At 51.8% G+C, this 14,061-nt stretch overlaps 4 protein-coding genes across 4 annotated transcripts; 2 read left to right on the top strand and 2 right to left on the bottom strand.

The window, feature by feature from the left end:
* Positions 1-1,023: 1,023 nt before the first annotated feature.
* On the top strand, positions 1,024-4,439 carry POL5 (DNA-directed DNA polymerase). The gene is made up of 2 exons (XM_062873725.1): positions 1,024-2,255; positions 2,309-4,439. The coding sequence occupies exons 1-2, from the start codon at positions 1,175-1,177 to the stop codon at positions 4,327-4,329; spliced, it is 3,102 nt and encodes a 1,033-aa protein (XP_062736791.1). The 5' UTR covers positions 1,024-1,174; the 3' UTR covers positions 4,330-4,439.
* Positions 4,440-4,452: 13 nt separating this feature from the next.
* On the bottom strand, positions 4,453-5,931 carry PRE10 (putative proteasome subunit alpha type-7). The gene is made up of 2 exons (XM_062873726.1): positions 5,737-5,931; positions 4,453-5,609 (listed from the first exon to the last, which is right to left on the bottom strand). The coding sequence occupies exons 1-2, from the start codon at positions 5,737-5,739 to the stop codon at positions 4,656-4,658; spliced, it is 957 nt and encodes a 318-aa protein (XP_062736792.1). The 5' UTR covers positions 5,740-5,931; the 3' UTR covers positions 4,453-4,655.
* Positions 5,932-6,145: 214 nt separating this feature from the next.
* Positions 6,146-8,515, top strand: QC761_104680 (uncharacterized protein; the record flags this gene model as incomplete). Its single annotated transcript, XM_062873727.1, has 1 exon — positions 6,146-8,515. The coding sequence occupies one exon, from the start codon at positions 6,146-6,148 to the stop codon at positions 8,513-8,515; it is 2,370 nt and encodes a 789-aa protein (XP_062736793.1).
* A 1,901-nt stretch (positions 8,516-10,416) lies between these two features.
* On the bottom strand, positions 10,417-13,855 carry QC761_104690 (uncharacterized protein; the record flags this gene model as incomplete). The annotated part of the gene is made up of 2 exons (XM_062873728.1): positions 11,975-13,855; positions 10,417-11,920 (listed from the first exon to the last, which is right to left on the bottom strand). The coding sequence occupies exons 1-2, from the start codon at positions 13,717-13,719 to the stop codon at positions 10,417-10,419; spliced, it is 3,249 nt and encodes a 1,082-aa protein (XP_062736794.1). The 5' UTR covers positions 13,720-13,855.
* Positions 13,856-14,061: the final 206 nt, after the last annotated feature.

A 14,061-nucleotide genomic window follows, 5' to 3' on the forward strand; every position in this document is an offset into this window, starting at 1 on the left:
AACTTCTTGGTTTTAGGATTCGGGCTAGGAGCGAGGTAGTACGACATTTCTACTCATCTATTCTCACAGAACCAGTGCTCACTAGATGCTACACAACCATCTGCTTCTATGCCTATACAGTATAGCCTAACTGTAGAATTGCATCTGTAAAGGGACTGAATGTGACTTCATATTCTCTGACATATTGAACTGCTCGATATGTGAAAAGGGCCAGATTTCTGGCAGTCTTGTCCTGAAGTTGGCACGCTAGCATAGCGGTGTTGCTCCGAGTACAACGGGGATTTACAAACTCAGCTAGGACGCTCTTCTTTACATAGGTAATGTAGAGAGTATATGGGACAACAAACCACATCCGGAGAACAGGTAGAGAATGAGATCTGCTTTGACGTCAAAATTTATAAACCTAAATAATTTCCTTGTCCTGTAGTAAAAAGGTAAACGGCACTATGAGAATATGGATTGGGAATATCTGGATGACCTTAACCACAACACCAGACCACTGGTTTTCATCACTTTGGATAGCACCTGCACAAAAGACTCACCTCATCAATCAAAAATATCAGTTAAAATATCATCGAATATCCATGATGGCCTCAACCTCAGCCCCTCTCATGAGCTCTCACAAACCGTTGAAACAACCATCCATGATCCATGTCCAGCACAAATGCTTAAAGCAACCCACAGAACCCACGTCTTCAAAATTTTCGTCCGGACTCATGTCGGTATCTGCACTCAGCAGGGATAATGCCGCAGAAACTGTACCGGAATTTCCTTACAATAGTTTCTAGAACACATTTTGGTCAACCCGAACAGCTGAGAAACAGTTCGTCCAATACAAAATGCATCAATCGGGGTACCTCTTTTTCTGCAAGCTTTCAGGTTATTGTATGCAACTCTTAAACGAGGGGACCCTAGCGCAAAAGCCGAAACCCCGTTTCTCGTTATCGAAAGCGGTAAACACGGGCAGAAAATAATGCCCCGCTAAAAATTTCCTGGCTGCAGTGCTTGATTCGAGCTGGATGGAAGCCCATGTCCATGCTCTGCGATTGCTACTGTTGCGACAGTTGATGCTTGGTGCATTGAAGAAAATACCCTTCGCTCTCAACCAACACCACACCTCTCACCTTACTGAACAGATCAATTGTCCTTTCCATTACACCAACTCCCACCCATCATGGGCAGCAAAAGAAAAAGAACGCCCAAAGAGGCGCAAAACGACACTGCCGCTGCTCAGCAACCAATCCAGAAGCGCTCCAAGAAGGATGACACCACGACGACAACAACAGAACCGCCAGCTCCCGTAAGCAACGGCTCGACATCAACAAAATCAAAAACCCCCAAGGCCACCCTCTTCGTCGAGCACCCCACGGGCGAAGACCGCAAACGCGAAGCGGAGCTCTACGACCAACTCGGCCGCGAAGACGAATCCGATCGCATCAAAGCCGCCAGTTCCATCATCTCCAGCCTCCTCTCTGGGGATGGCGTCGACGAGCCCGTTCTCCGTCGGCACCTCGAGAAGCGTCTCTTTCGCGGGTTGGCGAGCGGGAGGAATGCTTCCCGTTTGGGATTCAGTCTGGTGTTGACAGAGATTTTGGGGCAGTTATACGGGAAGGAAAATTTAGCGGAGAAGAAATACACTGGGCTGAGCTTTGAGGAGGTGAAGAAGATTCTCGTCAAGAGCACCACACCCTTTGGGAATCTGGCTGGGCAAGAAGAGAGGAATCACTGGTTTGGACAGCTGTTTGGTGTGGAGTGTTTTGTTCGGAGTGGAGTTTTGTTTCAGGACCAAAAGAAGTGGGGGGAGATTTTGGGGTTATTGCTTGGGTTGTCGATGAAGAAGAGTTGGTTGAAGACGCAGTGCGGGTATGTGATTGTGCAAGCGGTGGCGCAGATGGGGAAGAAGATGGCGGAGGAGACGCTTGCGAGGTTGGCCGAGGAAGGGTTTGCGAAGACGCCCGAGGGTGTGGGGATTTGGATTACGGCGTTGGATAGGTTTCCTGATATGAAGGTTCCAGCGCAGCCGTGGAGGAATCCGCTGGCAGGGAGCTCGTTGGCTGCGCTGCCGGCTGCGTTGAAGGATAGTGGACGGGAGCAGACTAGTGATGAAGGAGCGAAGAAGCCAAAGGCGGGTAATTGGACGGCGCAGTTGCACTTTGTGTGGGATTTGATACTGGCGCATTTTGCAAAGGCCGGTCAGAAGTCGGAGAATGAGGCTTCGGAGCAGTTTGAGCAGTTCTGGAGTCGGGTTGTTGACGGTGAGTATGGCAGTGATGTTTGTCAGGGGATAGGTCTACTAACACAATTGCAGAGGGCTTCTTCTCCAAGAACTCTTCAGACAGCCAGAAGTTTTCAGGCTTCATGATCTTCCAGAAGATGCTCGAAGGCGCGCCGAATTGCGAGTTCATTGTCAAGACATTGTTCAGCAAGAACTTGATGGCATGCTTGATGAACCAGGCTGCCAAAGAGGATCGGTACTTGCATCGGGCGGCCATCAAAGCGCTCAAGGCCCTTGAGGCCGCTGCTCATCACAACCCGAACTGGCTGCCAACAATTCTCAAGGGACTGTTCGGGAAGCATGGTGCGTACAACTTTGACCAGCGAACAAACACAAAGACGATCGATAAGCTGCTCCAGAACACCACTTCCGATACTATCAAGCCTGTTCTCAAGGTCTTGCAGCTCAAGGACCCATCCAAGAGTGGTCTAGACCTCGAACAGTATTACCAGGCCCTTGGCAACTATCTCCTCAGACTTTCCAGCGCGTTGTCAGAGGAACAGTATGCGAAGGAATCGAACAAGAGAGGCGTTGCCCAAAAGGCTATAAAGGTTCTCGCTGAGCTTGCGTACTCTAATAACGCCGTTCCTGAGAAGGTCCGCGAAACACTGCGGACAAGGGCAACATCCGCATTTGCCAAGCTCACCAGCAGGTCAGATGCCTTTGGTGATCTTTGTGATGCCATTTTGTCCATTGAGACTGAGGTGGATCCCGAGGACGAGCTTGCCCTCACTGTCCTCCCCCGTGCCTTTGAGAGGCTAAAAGACTTGCTTGATCACGACAAGACCACAGAGGAAACCAAAGGTCCTCGACAAGCGTTGGCTTTGCTATTTGCTGTTGGCATTCTTCAGTTCTACAACCAGGATCCTGATGTCATGGATTTGTTTGATGAACTTGAGGAGTGCTATGAGAAGCTTGTTGGCGAGAGTGACGAGGAAGAGGGCGGTATCTCAGAGTTCCTTGTCGAGGTTCTGCTTGCCATGGTTGCTCGGCCTTCAGCACTAATGAAGCAGGTGTCCCGGCAGGTATTCGAGGCATTCACCCCTCTCATGTCAGCAGAAGCCATCAAGCTGTTGACTGATCCCTTGGCTGCTGATGAAAGCGCCAAGGGCCAGCAAGCACTTTTCAGCACCGAAGATGAAGACATGATGGATGCCGAAGCCGGAAGCGACGATGAGAGCGAAATCGAAGATGACGCAGCCCTTGACTCAGATGTCGAGATGGCCAACCTCGAAGACGCCGGTTCCGATGAAGGTGACTCCGACAGCGAGGACAACTCGGGCTCCGACGACGAAGACGACGAAGCCGAAAAGGAAAACCAAGAAACCCTCGACGCCCTCGACAAGGAACTCTCCGCAGCCCTCGGCACCCACCGCCTAGACCAGGACGCCGACGCAGCCTCGGACGACGGCTCAGACATGACCGATTCGGAAATGCTAGCCGTCGATGAGAAACTCGCCGAGATCTTCAGACACCGCGCCAAAGCCACCAGCAAGAAGAAGGAGAACAAGGACGCCAAGGAGACCGTCATCAACTTCAAGCACCGCGTTCTCGACATGTTGGGTATCTTTGTCAAGAAGGAATCCACCCAGGCGAACCCCCTCGTCTTCGAGGCTGTCCTACCCTTGCTCAACCTCATCCGCACGACAACCGCCAAGCCGCTCGCCAACAAGGCACACGAGGCGGTTCAGAACCTGTCAAAGGGAATCAAGAAGGCGAGGTCGGAGGGGAAAACACCTGCTATTGAAGGGGACGAGCACTACGAGATGTTGGGGAAGCTGCACGAGGAGGCGGCCAGGGATCCCTCGCATGCGTTCACCAAGGCTGTGTCGACGTGCTGCTTGACGGTTGCTTCGCTCATGTACAATGATGATGATGCTGAGAGCGATGACATGGCCAAGGTTTTCAACCTGTATGCCGAGACGCAGCTGAAGTGGTTCCGTGGCGAGGTCAAGATTCAAGCGTCGTTCTTTTCGGATTGGCTCAACTGGTGCCAGGCTCATGCTAGTGCTGCTGCTAGTGCTGCTGCTGCGAAGAAGAAGGAAGAGAAGTAGAGAAGTGATGTGTATGTGGTGTATGTAGAGAGTGTGGGCGATGGATAAATACCCAAATGTTGATTTTTGTTCCCAACACCCCAACCACATGTTGCTGCAAATCATATGGTAAGAACATGCCTATCGGGACTAACCATAACCTCCAATCTGTCACTCCAACAGCATCGGCAAGTCCGTAATGCAATTCCAGGCCTATAGGCCACAGACGGGGTATCTTCTACCTCCAGTCTGCCCGCCAGCCATAAATTTATCGCTGCCAAATGTTTACAAATACAATTCCGATCGTTCCCACCTGCAACGCCTCGCCCGTTCTTCTTTAATCATGTTCACTCCTCCATCTTATCCTCCTCCTTCTTCTCCTCCTCCTCATCATCACTATCATCCAGCGACTTCTTCGCCAACCTCTCCGCCTCCTCCCTCAACGCTTTGGGAACCTCCTGATGCAATCCCTTAGTCGGGCCATCCCTCCCGCTGATCCAGCTCATCTCCAGCTCAAACTCCTTATCCTTGCTGTCATCGTGGGCAACATAGATAATCCTCGCCGCCTCCTTGACCGCCTCCTCCAAGGTGATCCCCTCGCCCGTCAGGTCCAGCTTCTCCAGCTCAGCCTTGGCCGCCTGTCGCCCCTTGCCCGTAGCGGCACCATAGTACCCCCAGTACAGACCCGAGGGCTCAATCATGTAGAGAAAAGGACCGCCGTACTTCTTGTCGGGGTTCTTGCCGCCGGCGCCGCACGAGGGGCCGGAGCCGACTTGGCCGTCGACGGGGAGCTCCTCCTGGGCGTCGAAGCCGCCTACGATGGCGGTGATGCCGAAGGGGCGGACGGACTGGTAGAGGGTGTGGGCTTGGAGGTAGTTGCCCATGCGGGAGGCCAGGTCGGAGGTTGTGATGGGGGTCTTGAAGTTGTCGCGCCATGAGCGGGCTTCGTCGCGGGCTCGGTCTACAAAGTGCCGGCCGTCGGGGAGCATGCCGGAGTATACCTGGGAGGGGGAAGGTCGTGTTAGTGGGCGGGATGGACGAAGAGAGAGGAAACGAAATAGAGAGGAACATACAACACCCAAATGTCTATCCACGGTCGCGATGCGCTTGTTGGCACCTGGCTTGAGGAGCTTGGATGTGACAATCTTTTCCACCGCGAGCACGACGCCGTCCTTGCACCGGATGCCGATCGAGGTGCCGCCGTTCTCGACCGCCTTCACGGCGTACTCGACTTGGAAGTTGCGGCCATCGGGGGAGAAGATGGAGTTGGAGAGATCGTAACCTGTTCCTATCGACGTCTGTTGTTGCGGGGGGAGGTCACGCTGTCAGCATGTCATTGTCGCTTTTTGGAGGGGTTCGCTTGGGTATGGGTTGTGGTGGGTAAGGTAGGTTTCGCTGCGGCTGCGAGATGGGGGGGGGTCAACTAACCATTGTGAATGTGAATTTGGGTTGTTATTATTGCTGTAACGGTCGAACTGGCGGGGGCTTGAGGGAGTGGGAAAAGTCACTAGTTTCCACTGCCGGAGGTGGGAGTTCAAGGGTTGGTGATGATCGAGTTGGAGTCTGGCTTGCGTCGTTGCGAGCTGCTGCTGGACAGAGAGCTTCCATCAGGCAGCCTGGAGCTGCGCGTTGCTTGGCTTTCCGGGGCCAGGGTGGGAGCTCGAGGCTGGCGTATGTGGCTCGTGCCTGCCGCCCCACGAGCTGTCAGCCACAAAAGAGCTCTGGGCAGCGCACGGACCATGAAATTGCCCCTGAACCCCTTTTCTTTGGGCATCAACCAACGCGAACACTCAGCTATCCATTTATTGCTGGTAATCCAGACTCAGAATAGACGATCATGGCGCCTTTCAGTTTTGAGAATCCACATATCTGCTACCACTGCTCAGCCATACAACTTCATCTCGAACTGAAACCCCAGATTCTCTGCTGCTTTGGGTGTATGTATAATGGTCCAGGCAGGACTACAGATAAAGGCGAATATGTCTGCTTCGAGTGTGCACGCCCATTCTCAGGCACTAGTGGTTTAGATCTTCGCTACTGCTCAACCTTGCCTTACGATCTCTCACAGGCCCTGACCGCTGCCGAGTCTGACCATTGCGAGTTCTATCGCTGGGTTATTCACAGAGTCACTCGCTTGTTCAAGATCCAGGAAACACCAAGCGGCTGGAAGTCCAAAAAAGCAGTTGGAATTCTAACGCAAAGGTCACGTTTTGAACTTTCCGGAATATCGAATGAGGTTGGGAGAGCCAATCTAGAGATCAAGTTCTTCAGCCATTGGGTTGATGATGATGGCAACAAACACGAAACACGACATGACCTTGGAGACTTTGATGCTTGGGATACGGGCGATGACCCGTCTTTCGGTCTCGTGTCGTCGCGGCCCTACGTGCAGGATGTCAAATCAGCCCAGTCGATCGACTTCGCTAGGTCATCTTTCGAAACATGCATGAGAAGCCATCCCTGGTGCAGAACCGATCAGATCAACCATATGACCGTGCCCCGCTGGCCGGGTGGTGCCTTGTCCTACGAAAGGATAGACCCCAGGGACATACCCACCCGCCTCCTGGATATTGCCACCGGACCGTCCCCTGGGGCTGATGCAGAATACATCAAACTGATCGAGACCACAGTGGATGACAAAGACGGCCAGCTCATTGAGCAAATTGCCCAAACAGGCTTCATAGTTCTCTCCTACTGTTGGGGCGGTGATCAGAATTCCAAACTGGTCGCTTCCAACCTTCAAACCTACAAGACCGAAGGCATCAAGCTGGGCCAGCTAGACCAGTCTCTCCAAGACGCGGTCTGGGTCGCCAGGCAGATAGGGATCCGCTACCTGTGGATCGATGCTTTGTGTATCCCCCAAGATGATCTCGATGGCCAGGGAAACAACCCCGACAAAGCCCATGAAATCAGCCGCATGGCCTCCTACTACGGTCGAGCAACCCTGACAATCCTCGCCGCTTCCGCCTCTAGAGCCGTGGATGGTTTCCTACAAAAAAGGCAACCAGCAACTGACTTCGACATGGCACCCACCCACGCTCAGTTAATCGTATCTGATAACACCAAGACCAATGACGACACTCCCGATAAAATTCAGAACATCCTCCTCGCCAAACAGTCCCCCAGCCCCACTATAGAACCAATAACAACCCGCGGCTGGACCCTCCAAGAATCCCTCTTATCCCGCCGCATCCTCATCTACGGTGTCAATCAACTGTACTGGTCCTGCCTCAATTCCTTCGCCGGCTGCGGTGGCAAAATCACCAACTTAACCAACCGAACCATCCCCGGTATGGAGTCCCTCGTTCCAGGAGTATACCCCATAGGCAGTCTGATCGACCAGCCTGTTTACCTGCAGTGGAACTCCATCGTCAAGACTTATACCCAACGCTTTCTATCACAACCAGGTGACAAACTATGGGCTATCTCCGCACTTGCTAGCCACATCGTCCAAGTTAGTGCTCACAGGGGAGAAAAGCCCATTTATGCGGCTGGGCTATTGGTCGATGAAGCAAATCCGGGGACGTGGTTGCAGCAGTTGTTGTGGTATCCTGACTCGATTGAGGGAAGAGATAACAAGAGACCACCTGGCGGTAGATACAGAGCACCGAGTTGGTCGTGGGCAAGTCTTGATGGCGTGGTGAAGGTGCCTAGCTGGCGGCATGAAATGGAGGAGTATGCCGCTGTGGAAGAATGGGGGGTTGAACCAGCTGTGAAAGGGGCGATGTATGGAGGAGTGAGTGGGGGGTATATCTTTTTGAGGGCGGTGACGCAACCGATTTGTCGCATTGCGGGGAGGTGTGGTGACGTTGTGTGGGCTGAGAGGTTACAGACTGAAGGTACTGGAGATGATGACTTTGACTGGACATACTCTCGAAAGGGGGGTAATCTCGAAGGAGCTGCAGACAGTTGGGTCTTGGTGTTGTTGGCGGATTCTGGCGAGTACAAAAGCGTGATTGAGATAGGGCTTCAGGATCCTGGGGTTGGAGCGAGAATATCGCTTGTTGGCTTGTCATCTTTGTCAACGGGACAACTTGTGGGGGTCAGAGGAATAATAGTCGAGCAGACTGTAGATGATGATGAGTTGAGGTTCTGTAAGCGACGTGGGAGTTTCCGGCTGAAAATGGGGAAGCATGCAAATGGGGGCCAAGATTTGGCAGCCAAGTTCTTCAAGAAGGGAACAAAGCAAACTCTGAGGATTCTGTAATAAGGCCATGATGATCGTGTGTATCGCACGGCGCAAGGCAAACAATTTACATAAGGAATGGAACCGAGCCAACATAAAGATACCTGAGGTATGCCAAGGGCCGGGTCCCAAGTGGAAAGCCCATGAGCCGTGAACCCAGCCCATGATGGCTAGATACCTTACAACGGCGTCAATGAAGGAATATCACGAGGTGTACCACGCCAACTTTGAAAGACGCGATGGCTGTATCACTATTGTGTGATGTCATGACTCTACCTACCAACGGAAGGGAACGAAGCTAACACAGATAACACAGATATCTCTAGAGAGCTGGGCCTTCTAAGAGACTCAGAGTCTGAAACCCAACTCAGATGTCCCTTAACTTGTGACGGGATCATTCGCGAAAGAAAGACAAGGTAGTCAAAGCAGAAGATCTATATAAATCTCCTTCCCTGAATGAGGTTTCCAGACTTTCCTTCTTGGACAGTAATATCCCGACCTGCCATCGCTTTCTCCAGCAATCATTTAAAAAAACCAAAAGGCGCCAAATTCTGTTACAAGAACCGCAATCATGCCGACCGGCGAGGGTCTTGATAAGTTCAAGTGCCAGCGCCTTTACATTCTGAGCTGTCCCAAGCCTTGTAAAGGCTGGGTGTTCATGAATTACCGCTTTTGTGGAAATTGCTTGAGCAGGCTTAGTGAGAAATACCTCGACAGATTGGCGGGGCTGATGCCTAACTCACCCGAATGGAAAGACGCCATCTATAAACTGGTGCATGAGGAGAGGGTCCCTTTGTTCAGGGAGGACTTTTCCGCCTGGGACGCCATCGAGGATAAGAATAATGAAAACACGGAGAACGGATTGCGAAGGGTAGGGGACAAAGAGAGACACCAGGAGGTCAAACGTCGGCTGATGTCTAGGTATTTACCATAGCGGAGGAAGCAAGTTGACCGACTTTAGTTTCAGGACTGAATATGGCCGCTGGACAGCCTTGATCATAGCAATATTATCTTGGTATTAACATCGTAGCGGAGCAAACATTATGTGTAAGCAACGTGAGATTTTCTGTCAGGTTTCCAGGTTAGATGGAAGCTTCCACCCCGGAGTGCGTCAATGAGTCAACTCAGGTGCCTCAAGTATTGTCATCCCTATTATGAACAATCCATGATGTTTACAAGACTTGACGATCTTACTCTCAAGATATCGGGTGTTTCATAAGCCCTTGGAATGCTATTAACCTTTCACCCACTTTCACTTAGTTGCCGCTTCATCCCCTGATCCAGATAGATATTTATTCCACAAAAGCCGAAAATACTTTGTGAGCAAGCACAGAAGCACTAATAGTCTCTCTTTGGGTCTCTCCGCATTCCTTTTTCCCCCTTTACTCTCTCGGCACTTCTCTGAAACACAACAGACAAAAGCCTCAACGTAAAGAGCAGACCTCGCCTATTTTGACAACTTCAAAAGCCAACAGCAACACGCCACCGCGCTTGCGCGATGTGGTGCCCAAGCCATTCACCTGCCAACGTTTTTGGATCCTGGGCTGCCTCAGACTCTGCATGTAAAGAGTTTTGATCGAGAACACCTTCTGTAGCAAATGTCTGTACAAGGTCCGACCAGAATATCTCAAAGAACTCGCAGACGTTGATTCCAAGAGCAATGAATTCCAACAAATATGCCACAGGCTGAGCGTCATGGAGGGAATACCAATCTTCAAATCTGGCTAGGGCGGTATAAATGATGCAGATGAGGATACCTTTCCGTAATCCAGGTCCTAGTTCAATTCTCCTTGATGTTAGCCACGCAGGAAGAAGTATGAGAGGGTTTTGAAACTGGTCCGGCTATCAGATAGCTATTCTCGTAGCAATATCAGCCTGTTAGAAACATAGAAACACTCCATGCCTCCTATCTGTTCCCTACATCATCCCTCATATCTCACCCTCATGGTGCTCGGAATAGGTGAGAACGCCCTCTGATCAGCCGTCATGTAGGTCCTCAGTCCATTCCCTCCATTCTGACTCTCACCAATCTCGCCTCGAATCTGCCCATTCCAAGACGGACCAGCTTGGAAACCTTTCAGCTGCCCTCTTATCCCATCCGCCCTCTGTAGACCCTCCAGTCCAATCACCGCCTTGAACATAGCCGCCAAAATCACGCGACTGACGCCAGATCCTAGCAACCCACCCCCAATATTATGCAGCAAGTACGACTCCAAATCCCTATCAAGCCTCACTTTTTCCGGCTCTGGAAACACACCGCCATCTCTTCCCACAGCCGTCAAATCCACAACGACCCTCTCTCCAGCCTTCAAGTTCGCAGTTGCCCCGCCGGTTGCGATAACAACATCACCCTTCAATCTCCTCAACACAGCCCCCGAACCCCCCAACCTCCAACCCTCCAGCAAATACATCACCACCGCCTCCTCATCCCCAGCCTTCACAGCCCTCCCCACATCCCTCAAATAACCCCTCCCCTCCCCCAAATAGAAGTCCAAAATCTCCCCCAAAACCCTCACCAGCTCCACCACCCCAAGCGCAACCCCAACCAACAGCCCCTCCCTCCCATAAACAACCTTTTCCAAATCCCCTCCCTCCCGTCTCAAAACCCCCTCCAAAAACCCCTTCCCAAGTTTCCCAATCTCCACCTCATCCTCAGTAGCCCCAACATGCCGGTGAACCAACCCCTCCACCCTCCCCAACAACCCCCCCACCACCCCCTTTTCATCCTTCAACTCTTTGACTACCAACCCCCCAAGCTTACCCGCCATCCCTTTCGCCGTCTGCCTGACTCTAAACTCACTGGCACGACCATCCACATCAGGGGACACACTACCCGCGATGGCGGCAAGTACAGTGAAGAGCTCGTACTCACTGTAGACGCCATGAGGGTTTTGCAAAGTCTTAAGCGGGAGGTTGAAGATTGTCGCGTAGAGCTGCGTCGCGACGGGGGAGAGGACATCGCGGATTATGTCGACTTCGCTGCGGGCGTCAGCAAGGGAAGACGAGATGATAGGGATGCTGCTCTTTTGGAGGTGGTGGGTTATTTTTTCTTGGCAGAACCGATTCAGAGAAGCAGATTGGGATTCTGTGAGGGTTATAGGGGTCGTAGTGGGAGGTGGGGATGGTGTTGTTTGGGGGCTGTTCCAGGGGGGGTTGGAGGAGACGGGAATGCTGTTGGCAAGGATCGTTTTGGCTACTTGGTAAGATCTGATCACGACCGGGGAGGCGTGGCGTTGGGGTTTATCCCAGGTGTAGTTGGAGGAGGTCCCGAGGTTGTCGTGGATCTGCTTGTTCTTGGCGGGGATCACAAAGGGGTAGTGGGCGTAGATGGAGTTGTGCTGGAAGTGGTTGGGGAAGGCGCGGAAGATGAGCTTGTGCATGACGTGGCCTTGGCTGATTTTGTTGTCGGAGTTGGGTTCGTTGTAGCTGGATCGGTGTTAGTTTTCATGAACATGGCTTTGAGATTGTGGTGGTGCTTACCCCCAGTTTGTAAGATTCTTGGGTGTGTAGTCCAGAGTGTAGAACCTGTCTCCACGAATGAGACTGACAGCATCAGACAAAATTGCTTTACTCGTGGTATAGTTTGTGCAAAGCCCACTTCCAGGAGAGATAGGAGGCTTGGCTTTCTCGATGACCAGCCCGGGATACATCTCGACAGAGTCAGGCGAGTCGTACAAGTCCTGCAGTTTCTTGGCCACCACAGGGTCGGGGTTGATATCCTCAAAAGTGGTGTGCTTGGTGAGACCCATGAAAGCCCGGAACTCATTGAGGGTAGCCACATTCCAGTAACGCGCTTGCTTGATGCCCAAGATCTCTACCGTCTTGAACACGTTAGGTACCCGGTTGGCACCGAAAGAGCCGGCAATGTCCTCAATGGACTCGGTGAGTATCTTCACTAAGCCATCATCCTCGAATGTGCCGTCAGCCTGGCGAACAAGCCCGCCGAGTGTATTCCGGTTCTCAGGTTCACTAGGAATATCGCGATCAAACTTTGCCAGAGCCCTCAGTACCTCTGGCAACGCCGCCTCATCAGGGTTCTTGCCGTCCAGAAGTCGAGTGAACTCATCGATGGTCCACTTCTCATCCCGTTGGGAAACAGTGCTGTGCCACCGATAAAGAAGATTAAACTCAACCGAAACCTGGTTTCCGACACCACGAGGGGATGGCTGACTGAACATGTTTTTGCCAGACTTAGTGCGAGGGTCGAGACTCCACGTCGTGTCGACATGATTGAGAGCAAGAATCGACCTCGTATAGTCGTGAAGAATGATGTTGGCATAAAGACCGCAAGTGATGAGACGGCCTGTCTGAAACAGGTCATTGTCGTACTTCTCCCAGGCGGCACTTCCTGCTTCCGTGCCTGGCTTGTTGAAACGGCCATTCTCGCTGATCTTGGCAAGCTGTGTCACCACATAGTTGTGGTACCTGTTGAACATGACCAGGAAGACACCACATCCAGGAGGAAACCCAAGAATTCTCTTAGAACTGAAGCAATCCGGCTTGAGAAGACCGTTTTGGAAGGTCCTCATAGCCTTTTGCTCCACTTCATTTCGACCGTATAAGGGTGACAAGTCGAGATAAGAAGAAGTCTGGTTGATGTTGTAGTCTGAGAAGGACGTCTGAAAACAGTCATGGATGATGAGAGTTGCGAGGTAAAACATTACGCTAGAGATACCTTGGGGATGTGGTTGGAAAGTGTCACCACGTGCCATCAGCATATCGAAGATTGTCGACGGGTCGGGCTGGCTGGGATTTTGAAATGTCAAGGGAGGTACAGTTCTGGCATAAGGTCTGTTGGCAGCCCCAAGTTCGGGGTGATTGATATTGTTCCCAGAGCCATCGGCAGACCGATAGCGGAATTCTTGGCCTAGTGATGTGGCGGGTGGATGGTCGAGGCTATTCCACAACTGGGTGAGGAGGCCATCCGTGATTTGCTTGCGCTCCTTGGAGATAGTGGGCAGCTTTGACAGAAGTTGGATCAGCCGTTCCAGCAAAAGTTCATTGTCGTCGACAGCTCCTTGGACAGCGGCGTTCAGAAAGGCGAGCAGGGTTTCATAATCCTTGAACCCCAGCGACTTGATGGCACCTATGATATCGGGTGTAGCTTCAGGTTCAAGATTTCCAGGGGCATGAGGATATTCTGCCACTGGATTGAGGGCTTTCTTGACAGCCCGCTGAAGGCCTGAGAGCCTATCTCCGAGTTGTGTGTGCTGATTCGCACTCATATTGATCGATGAGCTTGCGGGCAGTTCCTAGAAAACGAGATAGGAGAATTGTGTAAATCATTGCTGGAATGACTGATCAAGTACGACATAAAATCCCGGCTTTATGTAAGAAAAGGATCCGGGACAACCACCATGATCACAAATCAGGCTGCTGTGTCACCATGCTATCCATGCATCAAACGTAAGATGCTGGCGAGATCTAGACCGATCATGTCCTTGGCTGAAAGGTTCAGCTGTAAGATTCAGCTGTGAGGGTGTGTTTGATATAAATGCGAACAGGGTCTGTGATTGGTGCTTTCGGGTTGAAGTCAGCACTTGCCTGATATTTTCATGCTTGGTCAG

This window comes from Podospora bellae-mahoneyi (assembly GCF_035222275.1).
Source record: "Podospora bellae-mahoneyi strain CBS 112042 chromosome 1 map unlocalized CBS112042p_1, whole genome shotgun sequence".
Classification (NCBI taxonomy): Eukaryota; Fungi; Ascomycota; class Sordariomycetes; order Sordariales; family Podosporaceae; genus Podospora; species Podospora bellae-mahoneyi.